At 62.1% G+C, this 21730-nt stretch overlaps 1 protein-coding gene across 2 annotated transcripts; it reads left to right on the forward strand.

The window, feature by feature from the left end:
• The first annotated feature begins 720 nt into the window (after nucleotides 1-720).
• NDST1 (N-deacetylase and N-sulfotransferase 1) lies at nucleotides 721-18045 on the forward strand. 2 transcript variants are annotated; one of them, XM_072023359.1, is made up of 15 exons: nucleotides 721-869; nucleotides 8698-9619; nucleotides 9961-10443; nucleotides 10723-10810; nucleotides 11053-11207; nucleotides 12266-12451; nucleotides 12705-12833; nucleotides 12969-13151; nucleotides 13464-13560; nucleotides 13704-13827; nucleotides 14017-14191; nucleotides 14411-14581; nucleotides 15175-15284; nucleotides 15841-15943; nucleotides 16112-18045. In XM_072023359.1, exons 2-15 carry the CDS (start codon nucleotides 9110-9112, stop codon nucleotides 16229-16231), a joined length of 2634 nt encoding a protein of 877 aa, XP_071879460.1. In that variant the 5' UTR covers nucleotides 721-869; nucleotides 8698-9109; the 3' UTR covers nucleotides 16232-18045. The 2 variants fall into 2 exon arrangements, with proteins under 2 accessions (XP_071879460.1, XP_071879461.1); XM_072023360.1 differs by lacking the exon at nucleotides 721-869 and adding an exon at nucleotides 8361-8381.
• Nucleotides 18046-21730: the final 3685 nt, after the last annotated feature.

A 21730-nucleotide genomic window follows, 5' to 3' on the forward strand; every position in this document is an offset into this window, starting at 1 on the left:
CGATGGGATTGTGTCTCCACGTGGCTGCAGAGCCCCTGGCAGCCCCTGTTTTAGCCCTCTCTGAGGAATGAAGGCAATCTGTGTGTGCACAAGGGTCCTGGGGGCAGCCAGCCCTTGACTCAGATGCGCATCTTGGAGTTGGGGTGGGAGAGCTGGAATTTGTCGTGAGGCAGCACTTTGAGATCAGCCCTGGGTTTTGCAGCTGGGGAGGAGGATGGGGATGACCTCGGGCTTAACCGGCTTCAAAAATGTGACGTGGAGTGTGCATGGAGAAAGATAAAAGGGCTTTTTGTGGGAGACAGCAGCCCGGCACACCAATTACACCAAACTTGATGCTGGGGCCGCATCCTTCACACACCCCGCTGCGCTCGCCTCAGGGAGCAGCGGTGGGAGAAGGGCCCCGATGGGACCCTCACTGAGGGGATCAAACACATCCCAGCCCCGGGGGGTGGTCTGGGACCCTCTGGGGGACCCTTTTTGGGACCTTTTTGTGGGGAGATCATGGCACAGCCGAAGTATCTCGAGGTGACGGGGGCTGAGCGCGGCTCCCCCCAGCACCACGGCGCGGGGACCGCCGCCACACTGGGACCGTGTGGGGACAAACGGCGAGGCCGGGCTCCGTGCTGAGGGCACGGACACCTCGGGGGCCCCATCCCCGACCCCATTCCCATCCCCAGCCCCAGCCCCGGCCCTGTCGGCCCGCAGGGGGCAGGCTGCGGGAGGCGGGCCCGGGGGTGGTGCTGGCTGCGGGGCAGGGCCGGGCCGGGCCGCGCCGGGCTGGGCTGAGCCGAGCGGCGGCGGCGGCGGGGCCGTGGCGGTGGCGGCGGCGCGGAGCGGAGCCGGAGCGGGGCCCGAGGCCGGGCATGCAGGTACGGGGACGGGGACGGGGAAGGGAATAGGGACGGGAACGGGGACGGGGGCAGGCAGGCAGCAGGCAGGAGGAGCGGGGCCCGCAGACAAAGGGCGGCGAGGCCGCGGGGACGCCGAGCTCCGGCCTGGTGCTGCTGGTGGTGGGGCTCCGGGGCTCCCAGCTGGAGAGGCCGAGGGGACCCGGTGCTGCTGGTCCTGGTCTTGGTCCTGGTCTTGGTCCTGGTTCTGGTCCTGGTCCTGGTCCTGATCCTGGTGCTGGACCCGGTCCTGGTCCCAGTCCCAGTCCTGGTCCCGGTGCTGGTCCTGGTCCTGGACCCGGTTCTGGTCCTGATCCTGATCCTGGTCCTGGTCCCAGTCCCGGTCCTGGTCCCGGTGCTGGTCCTGGTCCTGGTGTGCTGTGCTTCTCCCCATCGTGGGACCGTGCCTGGAAGCCCCCCGGTCTCTCAGCACAGCCCCGCAGCCCGGCCCCACACGTCTCCGTCCCACAGCCGCGCTCCCAGCAGGTGCCCACCGCCATCACCTCTCTGCCCCTTGCAGCCAGCGCCCGGCCAAGCTGTGGGGCTCATGGAGCCCCCATGGGAATTGCCCCTCTGTTTGGGGGGCAATTCACTGCCACGACACAACACAGGTGCCTGTGTTTGGGTGTCTGGGCTCTCCTCCTGTCCTCCTGCTGCTGCCCGGCTCACGGAGCTAACAGGGAGTGAGGAGGAGCAGGGCTTGCTTTCCCCAAACCCACCACCCCCTGCGCAACTTCACGGCTCTGCAAGCTCCTGGCTCCATCAGGCCTCGCATCCCTCGGGGTCCCCCAAGCTTTCCATCCCCAGTGTGCCGCACTGGGGGCTGTGGAAGAGCAGAGGGAGCAGGACGAGCTGTGCAGGGTGGATACGAATGCCTTCGCTCCGCAGCATCGGGCATCAGGCTCCGAAGGGCTCCTGACCTCTGTGCGGTACCAGGGGATGATGCAAACCGGCACTGGGAGAGGTCAGAGCCGAGCTGCAACGTGGGCACGAAAGGCGTGGGTTGTGAGGCCTGCGGTGTCCCCACTCCCGAAGAGCATAAGCGACGTTAATTAAAAATAATAAAGGATTAAAGGAGATCCAGACAGCGCAGCCAAGAAGCGCCGTAATGGTCCACTCCTGGCACTTGGCGCGGCTTTGCTGTTCTGGCTGGAGTCTCCAGAAAGCACCTTATAATCCCCTCTAGAGGAGATCCTGGTATTTAGTCAGCCAGGAGTGAACTCCCGGAGCTTTAATGCGTAGCTGTATTCTTTCCTGCCCAAAAATCTTTTGGTTTTTGTCTCCGCCTTTGCCTTTGTGCAGACAGGTTGTCCCCTCTCGCTGGGGGACAGCCCGGGGTTCCCAGCGGTGCCGAAGCCGTGCAGCTTGGCCACTGCTGTCACCTGGAAGGCTTTGCTTCTCTCCGAGGCTGCTGCTGGGGATGTGTAGGGTCAGCTCACCCCTCCTGGCGGGCTGGGGTTCTCCTGCGAGCAGGGGCTTTCCCTCCCCACGTCCCTGCTGGGTCCTCACACTACCTGCACTCACAGGCTTGGGGAGCCAGCGCTTTGTCAGCAGCAGCCTTGAACCAGCAGCTCTGCCCTGAACCAGCAGCTCTTCCTGCAACAAAGCAGCATCTTGGTTCCTTCAGCCTCAGCAGTGTGTGTGTTTTACCGGGGCTGAGCTGGCTCATTTGGGGCTGAGGCGCGAGCAGGGAGCTGAGTGAGCTCCGTGCCTGCTCCCGCTGGCCGCGCGTGCGGGGAGCACGGCGGAGGAAGGGGGTGTTTTCCAAATCCAACAGCCGGGAGGAATTCGATAGGAAATAAGCTCCTCGCTTCTGAGGGATCTTGCCGTGGGTGGAGAAGAAGAAGGAAATTAAACAATAGCAAAAAACGTGCGTGGCGTGACAGGACAGGAAAAAAAAAATCCTCGCTGGCCTCTGGCGGGGTGGCCGAGCATCTTCTCTCCGCCCGTGTGAGCACGGGGAATGACGAAGGTGGCAGCAGCGATGTTTGTATGGGATGTCCCTTTGTGTACCGCATCAGTGTACACGCATCAGTGTGTGGGTACACTTCACCCCAAGACCCCATCCCACTGTCTGTGCGAGCCCACCTGCGGGCTGCAGCCGGCAGATCCCCCCCGTGCTGCATCCCCTGGCTGCGGCGGGGCACGGGCGGTGCTGGCAGGGCTCCGACACGCTGCGTGTTTCCCCTCTTTCCCCATTTCCTGTGTCTTTGGGGAGCTGGTGGCTCCGTTTTGTGTCTGTTTGAGGTGGGGATGGGAAACCCATCCCAGCCCAACAGGCTGCCTGTTAGAGGTGGGCTCGTTCCTTCCTTTTTCTTTCGGCGTCGAGCTGTCAGTGCTGTAAAGCGGGGCGGATTTTAACGTGCTGTTGGTGGTAACGGCAACAGCAGAAGCAAGAAAGATGCCTCACAAGTCAGAAACTAGGCTGGAGCGAAGGGAGAATGATTAATATTATTTTTCTCAGTGCTGTGTCCTGGTGAAATATCGCGCCGCCGAGCTGCAGAGGTGGCACCGGCTGTGGGGGTGCCTCTGCCAGCGGCGCACGGCGAGGGAAGGCGCCTTCCACCCTCCTCCCCGGCACGAGGCAAACACTTTCTGCTTGCTTAACGGCCTCGTGTCAGCTCCTTCAAGTTCCTTCTCCTTGCAAATGGTATTTTGGGCTGCCTCTTCAGCGGAGGAGGTCACGGAAAGGGGGAGCCAGGTAGCAAGGTGCTAGCAGGGGGCGTGCGAGTCCCCAGCGGCTGGGCTCGGTGCGGGGGCTGTTTGTAGGGGGCTGGCTGGGAGGGGATTGTGCCTTCCATGTGTGTATATATATTATATATATTTAAATCTCTTGCAGAGAGGCTGGTGACGTAGATCTTGCTGGAATTACGGTAGGACTGAAGGCAGGGAGAAGCAAAATATCGGGGTCCTTCATCTTGCGATGACTTTATGGCCACAGAGGGTTGCGGTTCCCAGTCTATGGTGTGTGGTTAGCCCTGCTGGACCTTCTGGACCTCAGGCCTCCTCCTGGGCTCCTCCAGTGCCAGGAGGTGGTGCAGTGCTGCTCTTGCCTTTTCCATTTTTACGGTGCCTGACCCATGCGTGCAGGTGGTTTCGGAGCAGGAGGAGGCAGGGAGTCGTGTCGTGGGGTCAGGGCGGAGGGGACGTCAGCTGCTGCTTTCTCAGGGCCTGTCGCAGACTTTGGGGCCCCCGGGTGAAGACAGGATCCCCGAGTGCCTCCTCACGAGGACTGCGTGTGTGTTGGGCCCCCCGCACGCCCTCGCTGTGCCCGTCCTGGTGCATGGAGGAGCGGAGCCGCCGTCGCCACCGCCGGACCCCTGGCGAGGCTGGGTGAGTCACGGCGCGGCTGGAAGGAGAGGGCAGCTGGTGATTCATTTTTGTTTCCCTGCAAAAAGCCATCGACTGGAATGGCAGGGCTGGCAGGAGGCGAATCGATCCGCAGCCGTAAAATCCTGCCTGAGCCTGCAGGCTGGGCAGCGAGGGGTGCTGGGGTGGGCTGGGGTGGGCGGCTGCTTTGGGGTGAGCGTGGGGCAGGTGGAGGCAGCAGCGGGATGCTGCGGGTGGGATCACTCCTCGTGCGTTTGCTCGGAGCCCCTGAAGAGGAGGAGGACGAGGCAGAGCTGATGCAACAGGTTGCACGTGGGAATCCTGCTGGGTTCGTGCAGCCTGGGGACCTGCAGCCCCGATGCTGCGCTTACGGGGGACAAATTGGGCTTTACCAGGGGTGGGTGAGAGGCTGGAAATAAATCCCGCAAGTGCCCCCTGTGCTCTGCACCTGCTCCCGGGCTCTGTTTGTGTTTCTCCTGGGCTGGTGGGCACCGCGGCCGCCTCTGCTACATTTTAAGGGTGGCAAAGTTTGGGCGGAGAGGTAATGTCTTTTATTAGCCCGGCTAATACCTTTAGGAAAAAGCAGATGTGCTGTGGGGCCGGAGGAATGCCCGCGTGCCCCGGCCGTGCCAGCTTTCCCAACTGCCTCCATTGGTCTAATAAAAGATCCGACCTCTGCCTGGGCTGGCCCCCGACCTTGGGCCAGGCAGCGTCCCTCCAGCCTGCCCCGAGGGGCTGGATTTGGGGAGCCACAGCCTTCCTTGGAGCTTCCCCGGCCCTTCAGAGGCTGCCCCTGGCTGCAGGGCGGATAGAGACCGGAGGGAGCATCCCCAAAAGCTCTGCGAGGAAGGGGCAGCTTGTGGGGGAGAAGCTGTGCAGACCATGAGCTGAGCCCTCCCTCCTCTTCAATTTGCAGTAGGACCAGGGAAAACCTGGTCAAGCAGCGCTGGAAATAGCAAAAGTTGGCATTGGAGGGGGTTTAATTGGTGTTTTTTGGGGTTGGTGTCCTCATAGCAGGTGACAGTGCAGTGTGACTCCTTGCCTGCTCCCAGGAAAATCTAAAAATTCACATAAGATTATTTTCCTTTAGTCCTTTCTCTTCTTGAAGGTGCTTGAAATTCAGACCCTGCTCATCCAGAAAGGCTCTTGGACTCTTGGAGAAGCAGGAGAGCGGACACGGCGCATTTCAAAGCAGTAAAATCTGATTCATCGAGGGGATTTTTCCTTCCCCCGTGCACCCACTTAAAATTCACGGAGAGTTTTGTCAGTCAGAACCCGTTTCAATTAACAGACAAAAGAAACTCTCCTCGTTAAGCGTCTCTTTCAATTAGGGTTGGGGCGAATTCCCCAGGCTCCCCTTCCTAACGCAGGTTCCTCATGAGTGCAGGCGTTCCTGAGGCTTCAAGGGCAAAAAATCCACGCCAGGAGGAGGAACCTACAGAGCTCCCCAGCCTTTCTGGGGGAGCCCCGATTCTAGCCTGGCCTTGGGCTCCTGGAGCTGGGTTCAGACCCCAAATCTCCACGTGGTGTCCTTGGGCTGGAAGGGACCTTAAAGATCACCCAATTCCAACCCCCCAGAATCACCTTGGGGTGCCCGTGGGGCTGTGCGAGACCCCAGGGCCTGTGGGGGGGCAAACAGAGGCGTTGGAGGGGCAGAAGCATTTGCAAATTGCTGAGCTGAGCAATGCAATTAATGTCCTGCCCCTAAATCCTCGTCCAGCCAGGCTTAACCCCGCGGGCTCGCTTACGTGCGGGAGTGCGGTGCTTATCCCATGTGCCGGCCCTGCTGCGGGATCCGGGAGCCTGGGGCCACGTCCCCATCCCAAAATCTGGGGGGACAGAAGGGAGAAGGGTCCCTGGGGGGGCAGGGCCTCCGAAGGGTGCTGGTGGGGCGGGTGGGATGTTTGGGGAACATCTCCGCGGGTTGTCTGAGCGATGGGGCCTGCGAGCTGCTGGGATTGGGGTCTGGGCACGGGGTCCTTGCCCTTGTGGGGCTGGGGGCTGCCCCCTAGGAAGATCGGTGCTCACTGCCTCCCCTGCAGCCCTTCCCGAAGCCATGCAAGGGAGGCACGGGGGAGATTTGGCCCCCCCTCGGCCACATCACTCCCTCCTTTCAGAGCTCCCCCCCTCCGTGCCGGGCCAGCTGATTTATTTGAGGTCAGGGCTCCTGCACCCCCTCGATCCGTGCTGCTTGTACCTGTGGCCGGAGCCGTGGCACCCCCGGTAAATCACAGGCTGCCGTGATGCTGATGCTGTTTGTCAGCCTCCCGGATTACGAGCACCGGCGCTAAGCCAGCTGCCAAGCGGGTGCTCCCCGCGTGGGGGAACGTTTTTCTTCTCCCTCTTCCCCTTTTTTAGCTCTGCCCTTCAAAATTCAAAGGGACGGAGGTGTTTTCACAGCCCTTCCTCTTGTGGTCCTTTCTGGTTTAGCCCTGCTCTGTGCCACGGTGCCCGGGCTTTGTTCTGGGCTGTGCCCCTACCCGTGGGGCTGGGGCTGCAGGGTTTTTGGCTGCTGTCTCTTCAATAACCACCGTGGGTTGCAGGAGGCACCTGAGCAGCTTCTGAGAACCAGGTTAAGAGGAAGTTTAGCTCCCGCTGTCCCCTTGCCAGCTCTTTTGATTATTTTTTGTTTTCCTATTTTACTCTTTCGGTTTTGTTTCTTCTTTTTTTTTAGAAAAATAGAGCAAAACCGTTGGTGTGCGGAACAACTCCTGGTCTTGGACCTAAACCCACGGCAGGCTGGCAGTGGGATCTGACAGTGCCGTGCTCCCAAACACGAACCCGGCAGCTCTGCATCCTCCCCTCCCTTGCTGGGTTACTCCTGGTGGCTGCAAGTAACAGGAGAAATAAATCCAGGCGACAAAATCATCTTTATTAACGACTTTTTCCATTAAGTTTCATATTCTCTTCCCATTTAGCTCCCTGGGGAGGAGGCAGCGGGATTCCTGCGGCTCCCAGACCCCCGGGACACCGGGGCTGGGGGCTCGGGTGCGGGGCAGCCTTGCTCCCCGAGGAGGCAGGAGAGAGGCAAGGGTGTCATTGGATTGTTTATTTTGAAACTGGGGGGAAATGAAGGAGAGAAAAGCCCTCGCAGGGTATTTTTAGCGCCAGCAGTGTTTCGGGGCCAGGAGGGAGGCATTCGGCTTGGCGCTTCCCTCTGTAGGGTAAAGGGTGAGCTCCGTGCCCTCTGTGTCCCTGTGTCCACCCCTTTCCCTCGCTGCCCCATGTTTGGGTGCTGTTTTTTTCCCCCAAAACTTCAGGTTTTTTTATTTTCTTTCATTCTCCCATTTCCGGGAGGTTTGGGGAGCAGCCCGGGTGCGGGGCAGCCCTTGCAGCAGGTAAGGGCAGGAATGACAGGATTACCCCGCAAAGCCCCAGCGTGTAATCCCCGTTCAGCTGGCCACGTTTAATCCCGTTACCGCCCGGATTAGCTTCGTCTGCCCCCTGCCCAGCCCGGCCTGGCTGCGCCCCCAGCCTGCTCCCTCGGGGAAGGGGCTCGGCCCGGAGCTGTGCGTGGCCCCGACACCCCTCGAGCTCCTCGTGGGGAGCTCTGCCTGGCAGCGGGGCTTTGCATCATCCCCACCACCTGTTTTTTATTCTTTTTTCCCCCTGAAATGCCCTGCCAGAATCAGGATCGGTGCCAGAATCAGTGGTGTCTATTCCTTTTTTCCTCCTCTTTTTTTAAGCAGCCCTTTTACAGGGAAAGGGGAAAAAAAAAAGAACAATTCCCAAGGTCGCTTTGGCTCCACGGGGACGCCCCCGCTCGCCTTCGCCTTCCCCTCGGCTTTGTCTTGCTGACCTTGGTGGGATCTGCCCGCGGCGCCTGGCTGCCTGCCCTCAGCCCTCCCCTGCCACCGGCCGTGCCTGGAAGGGGGCTGCGGCTCGGGGACGTGTGGGGCGAGGAGGGCAGCGGGGTCCTGGCCGTCCAGAGGGGCTCTTTCATCCCTGTACCAGCCCCTGGCCTCCCTGCTCGCCCCGCTGCCAGCTCTGTGCCTCCAGCCTCCCCCTCCTGGTGCTCGGGGTCCCGCAGGATCTAAAAGGGGCGCTTGGTTTCCCTGCTCCTGCTTCATTCCTGGAGCAGCCGGGCTCTCGCTGAGTGCCATAAAGCGGGGAGAAAGCGGGCACGGCGCGTGCCGAGGGACCCGACCGGCACAGAATAAAAGGGTGTGGGCCACGTGCTCGCAGCAGGGAAGGGAGGAGCGGCACTGCTGCGTGGTAGAAAGGCTCAGCCGGATCCCGGAGCTGAGTTTGGGGCTGCTGGGGACCCCCCGGTGCCCCCACCAACACCGGGACCTCGCGGCACGTGAGCATCCCGGCCCCGCTGCACGCTCGAGGCGCTTTCACTGCAAGCCCCAGCACGCCGGCACCTCTCCAAGGGAGCTGCCGGAGCCTCACGCCTGCCTAAACCACCTCCAAATCACAGGGCTGCGCTCACCGTGCCCCCCTCTTTGTCCTCTCACCCCTTTTTTCTCTCTTGCAGGACAGCGCGCGGAACCGGGAGCCCCGGGGAGCCGCCATGGGCGCCCGCCCGCCCAGCGCCGCGCCGAGGCCGCCCGCCGCCCCCTCGCCCCTCTGAGCCCATGGAGCTGCTGCTGCGGGGCCGCGGCCGCTGCCGCCGGGATTTCGGCTGGCCACGGGGACCCTCGGCGCCTCTGCCATGGTGACATGAAGCGGGCGGCGAGGGACGCCGGGCTGCCGGAGGGGAGAGAGCCTGCGCGCGCACGGGCGCCCCGCGGGGCTTTTTAATTTATTCTTAGTCGCCTTGCTCCAGCTCCTTCGGCTCCTTTTCGTATCGCGGCGGTGGTGGACGTCTCTTCCCCTCCCCTGGGGCTGGAGAGGGGAGGGGAGCGGGCAGGGCTTTTGGGGGCCCCGACTCGCCCGTGGATGCAAGGATGAGCGTGCTGGCGAGGGCGCGGAGGGGTATCCGCCAGGTGTCTCCCCAGGTGGTGCTGCTGCTGCTCTTCGCCTTCTGCCTGCTGAGCGTTTTCGTCTCGGCCTATTATTTATATGGCTGGAAAAGGGGCTTGGAGCCCTCTGGGGACGTGCCGGGGCCGGACTGCGATGAACCCAAGGTCGCCCCTTCCCGCTTGCTGCCGCTGAAGGCCCTGAAGGTGGCCGATTCCTCCCGCACGGACCCCTTGGTGCTGGTGTTCGTGGAGAGCCTCTACTCGCAGCTGGGCCAGGAGATCGTGGCTATTTTGGAATCGAGCCGCTTCAAATACAGGACAGAGATCGCCCCGGGGAAGGGGGACATGCCCACGCTGACTGACAAGGACCGCGGGCGCTTCGCCCTCATCATTTATGAGAACATCCTCAAGTACGTCAACCTGGACGCCTGGAACCGGGAGCTGCTGGACAAGTACTGCGTGGAGTACGGCGTGGGCATCATCGGCTTCTTCAAGGTGCGGGGCCAGAGCCAGCAGGGTGTTGGTTTTGGGATGAGTTTGCCCCGGGGCTGTCCCTCTGCAGGTCCCCCTGCGCTGTTGAGGCACTGCAGGGGGTGGGAAAGGCAGCTTTGCAGATGGTTGCAGGTGAGGGAGACGAGAGGGGAGGGATCTGGCAAGGGCACAGGGTGAGGGAACACGCCTGGGGTGGGCAGGAGCCCCCTGCAGAGCCAGGCCGAGAAAAAAAGCCTAGAAATAACAAAAAGCAAAGCTACGTGGCGCTCGGCTCTCCAAACGCCCTTCTCCCCAGCCTCCCCGTCTCTGCCCTGTCTCATTTCACCCGTCTCTCCCCCCGGCAGGCCAACGAGAACAGCCTGCTGAGCGCGCAGCTGAAGGGCTTCCCCCTCTTCCTCCACTCCAACCTGGCGCTGAAGGACTGCAGCATCAACCCCAAGTCGCCCCTGCTGTACACCACGCGGCCCAGCGAGGTGGAGAAGGGCGTGCTGCCCGGCGAGGACTGGACCGTCTTCCAGTCCAACCACTCCACCTACGAGCCCGTCCTCCTGGCCAAAACCAAGTCGGCCGAGTCCATCCCCCACATGAGCGTGGACGCGGCGCTGCACACCACGGTGATGCAGGACCTGGGCCTCCACGACGGCATCCAGAGGGTGCTTTTCGGCAACAACCTCAGCTTCTGGCTGCACAAGCTGGTCTTTGTCGACGCCGTCTCCTTCCTGACGGGCAAGAGGCTCTCGCTGCCCCTCGACCGCTACATCCTGGTGGACATCGACGACATCTTCGTGGGCAAGGAGGGCACCCGCATGAAGGTGGAAGACGTCAAGGTGCTGCTCTTACGTCCTGGCTGGATGGGCGGGGGCTGAGTGGGGCTGGGGAGCTTTTTGTGCTTGTTCTGGGATGCTCCTGGCTCTGGGGATGACTTTTTTCTGCTCTCAGAGCATCCTCTGGCCCCTGCGAACCCCTTTCCTGGAGTGCTGCCGCTGCAGCCTTCTCAGGGCTTTCAGGGGTGAAGGTTTTTGCCCCGCTTTGCTGCAGGTTTGGTGGTGAGGCTGTGCCCTGCTGCCCCTGGCTGAGGTTGTTGTGCTCTCTCCCCCCCCTCGCAGGCGCTGTTCGACACGCAGAACGAGCTGCGCACCCACATCCCCAACTTCACCTTCAACTTGGGATACTCAGGGAAATTCTTCCACACAGGTGAGGAGGCCGAGGGCTTGTGAATCCAAAAATCCCAATCCAAAAAGGAGGGGAGAGGGGCTGCACGACACCACCGCAGTCCAGGAGCCTTTCTACTCCCCCTAGAGCACCCCTTGCAGCTGGCACCCCATGCTAGGACCCCGTACCCATTCCCTATCTCCGTCTGAGCTGCTCCCTGCCCATTTCCAGGGTTCCCTTCAGCCCTGTGTACCCTGCAGTGACAGCAAGTGTCATCCCCGCAGGTACTGACGCCGAGGACGAAGGCGACGACCTGCTGCTGTCCTACGTGAAGGAGTTCTGGTGGTTCCCGCACATGTGGAGCCACATGCAGCCACACCTCTTCCACAACCAGTCGGTTCTGGCCGAGCAGATGACCCTAAACAAGAAATTCGCTGTCGTGAGTAAGACGCCGCCGGCGGGGGCGCTTATGGGGCCGGGAACGGGATGGGGCGAGGGGTTACAAAGAGCTTTTGTAGGCTGGGCTGTGGAGGTGTCCCCACGGTGCTCCCTGCGTGGCTGCAGCTGCGCACACATGGCCAGCACCGCTGCCTGCCCTGGGGCAGCGTTAGTGGGAAGGCAGAGATCACACCCAGAGGGCAACGGAGGGAAGCAGCTGCTTGGGTTTGTGCCTTGGACTTCACCCAAGCCTGAGGTTTCTGTTGAGCACGGTGTGGTTTGCTGCTGCCCTGACGCTGGCCCCTGTGGCATCCTGGAGCGGGGTCAGCGCGGCTGCGTCGGGGAGGCGCCGGCTGCGAGGAACTCCCTCTGCAGGCCGAGGTGTTGAGGGACTCGCTGGCTTTCTAAGGGCAGGCTCTGACCTTTGGCTTGGCTGGGGATCGTCTGTCCTCCTGGAAAAACCTTTATCGGGCCTGGATAGAGGCAACGTTGACACCAAGTCATGCTGTGATCAACTGAGCTGCTCATGACCGTCGTCAATCCAAGCCCAGTAAGGGCAGACCCAGTAATAACAAATTGGGTCCTATGGCCTGAGAGACAGCTCTTCAGGCCAACCTGAATTCCCTGTCTGTTAATTAGAGGTGCTTAATTAAAGAGAGGGATTGGACCATCTCGACTTGCACCGAAAGAGATGGGCATAGTGTCCAGCTTAAAATTTCCACGTTGCTTTATATCTCCTGCTGCACACCAGCGCTGCAGCCCTGTGTAGCTTTGGCTGCTCGGTCTCCACTGGTGAGCTTTGCTGGTGCTGGCCTCAATGCTGAGATGGCAGAGGTGAGGAAAGTCCAGGAGCAGCAAGTGTCCACCCAGCGTGTCTGCTCCTGGACCCCCTTTTTCTGGAAACTGCCCTGGTTTAGAGAGGGTGCACGGGTACAGCCTGCCCTGCTTGCAGTCCAGGTGCTTGGAGCTGGGCAGTTCTTGGGGGGAGGCTGGTTTGAGCTGGGAGGCTGCGTTTTTGGGATCTCCCTGCTCACCCAGACCCCGATCCTTCCCCTGCAGGAGCACGGCATCCCCACCGACATGGGGTACGCGGTGGCCCCCCACCACTCGGGTGTCTACCCCGTGCACGTGCAGCTGTACGAAGCCTGGAAGCAGGTCTGGTCGATCAAAGTGACGAGCACGGAGGAGTACCCCCACCTGAAACCCGCTCGCTACCGTCGCGGCTTCATCCACAACGGCATCATGGTAGGTGGCCGGGCTGCAGCTCTGCTGCTTCTCTCCTCTGCAGGAGATTCTCCTCTCCAAAATCTTGCTGTGTGGTTTCTGGGCGGCTTGGCTACTTCAGCCCCAGCTGGAGGAGGCTGAGGGATCGAGGATCCCTTGCTAGTTTGGGAGGAGGAAAGGGATCCAGCCCCAAACTCCAGGAGGAGGCCGTGTGGCTTTGTTTCCTTGCCCCGGCTCCTCCACCTGCTCCAGACACGTCTCTCCCTCACCCCAGGTCCTCCCCCGGCAAACCTGCGGGCTCTTCACGCACACCATCTTCTACAACGAGTACCCGGGGGGCTCCAGCGAGCTGGACAAAATCATCAACGGGGGCGAGCTGTTCCTGACCGTGCTCCTCAACCCCGTGAGTACTGCCTGCCTGGGGACAGTGGCACATAAAGCAGTGTCCCCAACGATCCCAGCCGGAGCGGGGCACCCTGCCTGTTGGTGCAGGGCGGGTGAGGCTCTGCTAAGCCCTGCTGCGTCCCCTCCTCTTCAGATCAGCATCTTCATGACCCATCTGTCCAACTACGGCAACGACCGCCTGGGCTTGTACACCTTCAAGCACCTGGTCCGCTTCCTCAACTCCTGGACCAACCTGAAGCTGCAGACGCTGCCGCCCGTGCAGCTGGCACAGAAATACTTCCAGATCTTCTCCGAGGAGAAGGATCCGCTGTGGCAGGTAGGGAACAGGGGGAGCAGCCCGGTTTGATGCCCCAAGGAGAGGGAAAGGGGGCATAGCTGCCCTGATCTGTGCAGGAGGTTGGGCTGAATGGCCTCCTCAGCTTCCTCCCAGCCTGCATTTTCCTGTGATCCCATGGATAAGTGTTTTTTTTTTCCACCTCTCTGTGGTTCAGCGGGCAGTGCCAGGGCAGAATTTGCTCCACAGGCCTGGAAATAACCCCAGTGCTTTGCCCGAGCAGCCAAGTAGCAGTGCAGGGTCCATCCAGGCCGCGCCATCCCTGACCTTCCTCCTCTTCCTCCTCTGTTTCAGGATCCCTGTGAGGACAAGCGGCACAAAGACATTTGGTCCAAAGAAAAGACCTGCGACCGCTTCCCAAAGCTTCTCATCATCGGGCCCCAAAAAACAGGTACCTCCCTGCACCCCCCGTGCTGTGTGCGTGCCGAGAGGCGTGCCGGGTCCCCTGCACCCCACAGCGAGCTCCGCTTGGCCCTGCTGACCCGAAGCAAAGCAGGTCTGGCCCAAATCAGCTCCAATTTTCTCTGTCTGAAGGAACAACTGCCCTTTATCTCTTCTTGGGGATGCACCCGGACCTGAGCAGCAACTACCCCAGCTCAGAGACCTTCGAGGAGATCCAGTTCTTCAACGGACACAACTACCACAAGGGCATTGACTGGTAGGTCCTGGTGGTTCCCTGCCACGGGGGCAGAGCTGGGAGTGCTGGGCCCTTTGGGAGCAGGAGCATCGTTGTGGGGGTTTCCCATCACCCTCACAGCCGCTGGGCTCTCGGCTGAGGGGCTGGGGGAGCCCAGTTGCTGCGAGGTGGGACGGATCCCACACAGCTCTGCCCCTTGCCGTCCCCCAGGTACATGGAGTTCTTCCCCATCCCCTCCAACACCACCTCCGATTTCTACTTTGAAAAAAGTGCCAACTACTTTGACTCCGAAGTTGCTCCCCGGCGAGCTGCGGCCCTGCTGCCCAAGGCCAAAGTCATCACCATCCTCATCAACCCTGCAGATCGAGCCTACTCCTGGTACCAGGTGAGCTGCCTCGCCCCCAGCTCCCACTGGGCTGCGAGCTTCCCCCTCCCAGCTCGGTGTGGGACCTGGGCTGGCTCCAGGATCCCTGATTTTTGGCACCGAGCTGAGTGGGAAGCTCAAGAGGGGTGACCCAGGAGCTGCAGCGCTTTGTGGGGCTCAGGGTTTGGGTCCCGCGGGTGTCTGCTCTGGGAACAACCCCGCCTTGCTCTTGTTTGACAGCACCAGCGAGCCCACGACGACCCGGTGGCCCTGAAGTACACCTTCCACGAGGTGATCACGGCTGGACCCGAGGCTGCTGCCAAGCTCCGGGCCCTGCAGAACCGCTGCCTGGTGCCAGGCTGGTACGCCACGCACATCGAGCGCTGGCTCAACAGCTTCCACGCCAACCAGGTAGGGACAACAGCCGTGGCACCCCGCTCACCCCGCCAGCCTCACCGCAGCACTGGAGCGGGACAAAAATAGCAAGCCAAGCTGTTCCTGGCTTCGAGCTGCCCTCAGGGGTAATCGGGGCTAGATCCCGACCCTGCTGTGACCTGCGTGGGGAGGGAGAGTGTGCTGCTGGCGGTGTACGGGCCGCGTCAGGCGATGCTGCCCAGCTCCTGAATGATTTTTCCATCATCGTTCAACCTTACGAAGCCTGTTAGCTGTCTGCTTCTGGCATAATTGCTGTAATGTAATCCCGGCTGGCTGTGGGTTGGACAGCCCTGAGCTGAAGCTCTCATCTTGTCCTGGGTAGATCCTGGCTCTGACTTTTATTTGCGTTTAATTTTCCAGCAGCCAAGGTAAGTGAGCACTTGGACATGTTCACCCTTGGCATTCAAAAGGGGAGGCTGCGCAGACTCATGGCAGATTTGGCTCTGAGGTGGCAAAACACTCGGGGAAGTGTTGAAGAAGAGAGGAGCAGGCGTTGTTACGCCTCAGGAGAGCAGGGCTGGGAGCCAGCGGGAGGTGGAAACCTCACAGCCCTGCCTTCTTCCTCGCAGATTCTTGTCCTGGACGGCAAGCTGCTCCGAACAGAACCTGCCAAAGTGATGGAAACAGTCCAGAAATTCCTCGGGGTGACCAACTTCATCGATTACCACAAAACCCTGGCGTAAGTCCCGCCCTGAGCAATCCCTCCCTCGGCCTGGAGAGGGAACCTGCTGTTCCCCAGGGCACGGAGCAGGGCGTTGCTCCCGTAAATTCGGGGAAACGGGAGCACAGAGCTGTCCCGGGGCAGCACCCGGCCCCTGGGAGCTTGGAGCAGACACCGAAGATACTTTCAGACACCGAAGTCCTCCACAGGAAGCAGAACCCTTCAGAGCTCCTAGAAAAACACAATAATTTACCTCTGTGCTGCTCTGGCCTGCATGTCTGGCCACCCTGAGTGTGGGTCAAAGTTCTGCGGGGTGCTGAGGGTGTCCAGGGCTGGAGGGCACAGCAAATACCAGCCAAAAGCCCACGCAGCTCCCGTGCTTCCTTGCAGTAGGGCAGTGTAAGTAAGAAATGCATTTTTGTCCGGCTGTAGGGAAAACCTGTTGTACAAGTTGGTCGTTAATGAGCTGTTAGCTGGGCTGCTAATTACAACGAGGCTCCAGAGCAGCAGCCGGGCAGCGGGGCTTGCCACCAGCCCTGGGAGCCCTGGGTGAGGCAGAGCTCTCCGTTCTCAGGTTTGACCCAAAGAAAGGCTTCTGGTGTCAGCTGCTGGAAGGAGGGAAAACCAAATGCTTGGGGAAGAGCAAAGGGAGGAAGTACCCCGAGATGGATTCGGATGTGAGTACGCAGAAAGCCTCCCGGGACGGTGCTTTTGCTGGTGCTGTGCCTGAAACACGCATCAGGGGGGAAGCTGGGATGGGGCAGGGCCCTGCTGGGTGCTGGGGTCGGGTCTGGGTGCATCGTCCCGTCCCGTTAACCCTCCTCCACCTTCTCCTCCCCTTGCAGTCGCGAGCCTTCCTGCGGGACTATTACCGGGACCATAACATCGAGCTCTCCAAGCTCCTGTACAAAATGGGGCAGGTGCTGCCCACCTGGCTGCGGGAGGAGCTGCAGAGCACCAGGTAGCTGCCGCCCCCAGCACCAACACGGCCCTGAGCAATATCCAGCTGCGGCCTTCCAGGGGACCCCCGCAGCACCCCCGCAGCCCCCCGAGCGGGGCTGCCTGGGCACCGGGCTCCTGGCCCAGCACCGCCGCCTCTCCGCCTGCCCCACGGCCGTTTTGTTTCTTGTTTTCTTCCTTTTTAATTCCGGGGCCTGGTGGTGAGGTCCTTTCCCGTCCCGCTCTGATGGGAGAAACTGGGAATCGGCACAAATTCCTCCTTTCTCAGCCCAAAACTGGCCCTGAGTCCCCTGGGCCTGCGAGTGGTGGCAGAGCTGCTGTGCCTCCTCGGGAGGTGATGGAGGAGCAGCTCCGGGCGTGCTGGAGGTGACTGGTGCTGAGCTGGAGCAGAGGAGAGGAGCTGCTGGAGAGCCGACACACGAAGTGACCCTGCCCCTCACGGCAGGAATCGGGGATTTTCTGGAATTCCCCCCAAACCCAGCTCTAAAAATCGGGAAGAAAGGCGTCGTTTTGTTTCACGGACTCGGATGCTGTTTCCTTGGTCGTCTCTGTTCGTTTTCACTCTCCTCCTCCTCCTCCCGGTCCGTGAGCAGTGCGGGGGCACCGCTGTGGAGCAGAAAAAGGGTGCGGGGTGCTCGCAGCCCCTGCCCGAGGTGTTTTACACCTGTGGTGGTTCCTGTGGTACAGCCCCGAGGCGCCCGGCGGCCTGCGGGACAAGGCAGACTTTGAGATAACTTCAGTCGGAAGGATGCTGAGAACTTGGAACCTCTTGAATATTAAAAGCTAAAAGTATTTTAATAACATCGGGGCGTGGGGGGGGGGGGGGGCGGGAGGGGAGGGCTCGTTTCGTTCTCGTTTTGTTTTAATTCGGTGCCAGAATTTGTACCTGAACCCCGAGGGTTTTACGTGGTCTCGGCTGTTACACGCGACGGGGACAAAATTGGGGGGGTGGGGGTGGTCTGGGGCAGGTTTCCCAACCACAGCCGTGTCTCCAGACTGCAGCGGTGACGTGCAGGAGCTGCAGCCCCGCTTCTGCCTCTCCCTCACCCCCCATCCGTGTGTCTGGGTGTCTGCTGCCACCTCTCAGCAGCGGGGTTTGCCAGCGTGTCCCCGTCCCCGTCCCCATCCCTGGCTGTGAGCGTGCACCAGGCTGTGAGTGTGTGTGTGTGTGTGTGTGCGCGTGCACCAGTGCCACCACTGAGCCATACTGGGCTGCTGTGGGGAAGGGCCTCAATTATTTCCTCGTGGCCTCTCCGGGATGCGTGTGCCAAAGGCTGGGGCAGGGAGCAGCTGGGGTGCAGGGGGGGGATTTGGGTGCTGTGCGGCCCCAAACTGCCTGGTTTTGGGGCGCAGCGCGGGCACCCCCTTCCCGTGGGGACCAGGGGGCTGCCTGCCCCCCTCCCGGGCAGCACAGCATCGCCGGAGGAGCATCCAAAGGTACGGGAGAGGATGGGGAGGAGGGAAGGATGCGTGCTGTCTGCAGCCCCAGGGATATTTGGGGTCGCACGGATGAATTTGGGGTGCTGGGGACCCGAGCCAGCCCCCGCCGTGCCCAGCACCCAGCCAAATGCAGGCAGTGAGGGGAGAGCAGCAGAACCGTGGGGCTCTTCCCCCCTCATTTCACATTTTGGAGGATGGAGCCCTGCTCCCTGTGGGGCCCCCAAACCTTTTCTTTGTGCATGAAGCTCTGCAGGGGCCGCTCTGCCCCTCCTCGGCTCCGTCCAAGCCCGTCCCCGGGGTTGCGTTCAGAGCGTGCCAGTCACTGCTGTAAGGTCCTGATGAACTGCTAATAAAAATAAAAGGGGGTGCGCTGGTTTTAGCCGCTGCTTGTGCCTCGTTCCCTGCTCTTCTGGCTGGAAGGAGACGTCCTGCGTTTCCAGGAGAGCTCCTGGTTTCCAAAATTTCTGCCTGGGGTTGGAGCTTTTTTGGGGTGCTGGGCAGGAGCAGCACCCGTGTAGGGGCTGGGGGAGGCGGGGGGAGCCAGGGCTGTGCTGGGGCTCGCGGGGCCTCGTGTCCCTTTTTTCCCCCAAGCATAAGCAGGAAGGGAGTGAGGCCCCCGTCCTCGTTTTCCTTGAGGTCTGGGCCCCGTGGGGGTCCCCGGTGCTCGGATGGAGGCTGGGGGTGCTGGGAGGTGGCACCCGGCCCTTTTGGACCCGGTCCCATTCCCATGGCACAGATCTGCTTTGGTGGTTATGGCCCCAGGCAGCCCGAGGGCTTGGGGAGGATTTGGGGAGGAAAGAGGTGGATTTGGGAGCAGCCTCACGGCTCCATGCACGAGGTGGCAGCAGCCGTCTAGCGCTGGACCCGGCCGCGCTGCACAGCCCGCAGCGAGCACCCGCAGCCCTGTCCCCTTCCCCAGCCTCGTGTCCCCTGAGCTGGGACCACCCTGTGCTCCCCCTGCTCCCAAATTGGGGCACAACACGGTTTTTGGGGTGCTGATGATGCACACACCGGGCAGAGACGGCTGCAGCAGCCCCTGGGCAGGGGTAGGGCACAGCTTGCAGTGCCCCAAAATCCTGCCCCGGACCCCAAAACCCTGCCCCGCACAGCACAGCTTCACGGCCATAAGCGCTGGGGCTTTGGGGGCTCCATCTGGGGAGCCCACTGGCCTTTTTTCCTACAGAGCCAGCCCGCCTGGCTGCTGCCTTCCCCCTCCTCCCTGGCCCCTGCAGAAAGCTGGAGGAAACGTAGCCGGAGCCTAATTAATCCCAGCCGGGCAGCGGTGGGGTTTGTTTGAACCTGTCCGAGTGACAAACGATGTGCGGGGCCGGAGTGGAGGGGGCCACCGCCTGCCCCGGGGCTGCCCGCTCTGCTTTAGGGTTTTAATTTTCGGCTGTGCTGGAGCAAATCCCAGCCACGCGCCCTGTGCCCGTTCCCTGGGGTTTTCTCCCCAAAATGGACCTGCTCTGGAGAAGGTGGCCCAGCCCCAGTGTTGGCACGAGGTCCCCCTGTCCCCTGCCAGCTTGGGGCTGTGCACCCCCCCGCCTCACCCAGCCTGCTGCAGGTGGGACCAGCTGCTGCCCGGAGTTAATTGCTTGTTAATTAACGGGGTCAGGAGCTGGACGGGGCGGCTGGGGCGTCGTGGGATGCGCCTCGGGGCTCAGCTCCTTGCAGCAGCCCCAGCGTGTGGGTGAGGAAGAGGAGGAGGAGGGCAGCAGGCAGGAGGAAGGCTCCGACCTCCCCTGGCCCTTTGGCACCGGGGGTGTTTTCCAGCTCCTGCGTCTGTGGAAAATGTGCAAACGAGGCGAAATCTGGGCCGGGCTGGGCAGGGGCCAGGGGCTGGAGCGGCTGGGGCTGGCGGGGCGCTGCGGGGAGAAGCGGGAGCCCCGGCCAGCGTTTTGGGGGACCCAGCACCGCTGCACCCGGAGGTGCTCCAGCCTCCCCCTGCGGGCACTCGATGCCCTCGGTGAGCCACATGGGGCTTCAGGCCCTCCACGAGGCCACCCTGAGCCGTGCCTGGCACATCCCCGCGTCCTGACGCATCCCCTGGCCGTGCCGTGGTGCATCCCGCATCCTCCCTGGGTGCTCGGGGGTGCACAGGGGTGCTCCGGAGGATCCCCGCTGCAGGAGCGGTGCCCAAAAAACTGGTACACGGTGCCGGGCACCCCACGGCCTCGGCAGAGCCGCGTTGGGGCCAGGCTCTGGCCGGGAGAAGCGCAGTGCTCCCGACAGCCCCGTGCTGCCGTTCTGGCCGCCAGGAGCGGGGCTTGGCAGGAGGGGACGGAGGAGCCCGGCTCCAAAAGCTCCCGCGGAAGGTTCTCGAGGGGGAGCGGGAGCTGCAGGAGGAGAGGGAGAAGCCGTGAGATTCCCGGGTTTCTGCCCGGGAGTTCTGCCTGATCAGAGGGCTGGCGAGCTGGGTGATTTATGGCCCCCTGCTCCCCCATCTGCTACCAGGGAGCGCGGCTCAGCTGCACGGTGCACAGCCCGGGGAGGGAGAGCCTTAACGTCCCGCTCCTAAAGGAGGGAGTTTGCAGCTTCACAGCCTTGCTTGAGTTAGAAAAACCCATAAACGTGTCTTGCCGAGCCTCGTTGGGGGGCGAGGGGGAAGGCAGGGGCTGGGGATGGGCTTTGTAGCACCTCGAGCCGGCACAGGGGTGCAGGGGGCCGGGGTGGATGTGCTGCTGTGCCAGCTTTGAAATCAAGCTTTGCAGAGCCCGCGGTTGGTGGAAATGAGAGTGACTGCCACCAGGAACCGGCCTCCGGAGCTGCGTGGAAGCATCGAGCAGGGCAAGAGCAAACCTGCCCGGGCTGCAGCCCTGCAGCGGGCACAGCCACGGCAGCTGCTCCCTCGCAGGGCGCAATAGGGGCACCCTGGAGCATCAGGGACCCACTTGGAGCATCAGCTCCGGGGCAGCCCCGCTCTCAGCTCCATCCCAAAGCCTCCCGTGGGGCCCCAGGTCCCATGCCTGGACCCAAACATCCCAGGGAAGAAGCCATCGGAAGGTGCCCGGTGCCTGGAGAGCTTTCCAGGGGACCTACAGTGAGGCTGGGCTTGTTTAGAGAGGGTGATTAAAGAAGAGCCTCTCCTTGAATGAGAGCCATGCAAAATATTTCTTCTGATGTCCCGTGACTCCAAGTGACGTAGTTACATGTCCTATAAAGCGACGCCGGAGCCTGGTATCTGAAAAATGTCCACGGATTTTTTCCTGCACTGGGGGCTGCGTCCTGCACCGCCGGCACAGGGCACGAGAGGGTTTTTTGGGGGCGAGGTGTCCCTGCGCCAGGTGCCGTGGGTGCTCCCTGCACCTTCTGGCACAGCCAGAGCCGGGAGCCTCCTGGGAGGTGCAGTGCCCATCGAAAAAGATATGGGCTGGTAGGAGATGCTGCTTTAATAATGCAGGAAGGCAGCAGGAGAGCGCACGGCGTCCCGTGCCCGGCTGTCTGCTAGGCAGGGAACACTGTGGGGCCGACCTGGTCACCCAGCCAGCACTGCTGGCCTGCAGAACCAAACCCCAAACACCCATCTCCGTGCGTCATCCCCTAACCAGGGGCTGCTCGCATCCCTGCTGCCTGCTCCCAAGGCTCGGAGCATCCCCACGGGTCCCTCTCCACCTCCTCCGCAGCATAGCACCCCCGGCTCCTCGGCGGGGCACCCGGGGAGCGAGGGAGGCGAAGCTGCAGCTGGAGGCAGGGCTGCCCAGAGGCACGTCCAGCCCTAGGTGCAGGCAGGGCATCGCCGAGGTTTTCCCGCTGTCGCACATCTGGGTTGAGTTTCCCCTCCAGTCCCTCCCCGCGCACCGCGGGGGCTCACAGAGCTGCGCCTGCCCGTGGGGCCCCATCCTGCCAGGAGGGGTGCTGGGGGACGTCCCCCCTGCCCCAAACAGCGGGTTCAGCACCTCTCAGCCCCCCCAGACCCCCCAGCCCATCCCCAAAGCCCGACGCCCCCAGCCCTGCCCCAGCGACCACCCAGGCGCACTCGGCAGCCCACGCTGTGCTTCACCTCCAGCTGGGGGGGGACACACGGCCCCTCCCCACCTCGTCCCTCCCCACCATCCCCACCCCAC

This window comes from Anas platyrhynchos, chromosome 14 (genome assembly GCF_047663525.1).
Source record: "Anas platyrhynchos isolate ZD024472 breed Pekin duck chromosome 14, IASCAAS_PekinDuck_T2T, whole genome shotgun sequence".
NCBI lineage: Eukaryota > Metazoa > Chordata > Aves > Anseriformes > Anatidae > Anas > Anas platyrhynchos.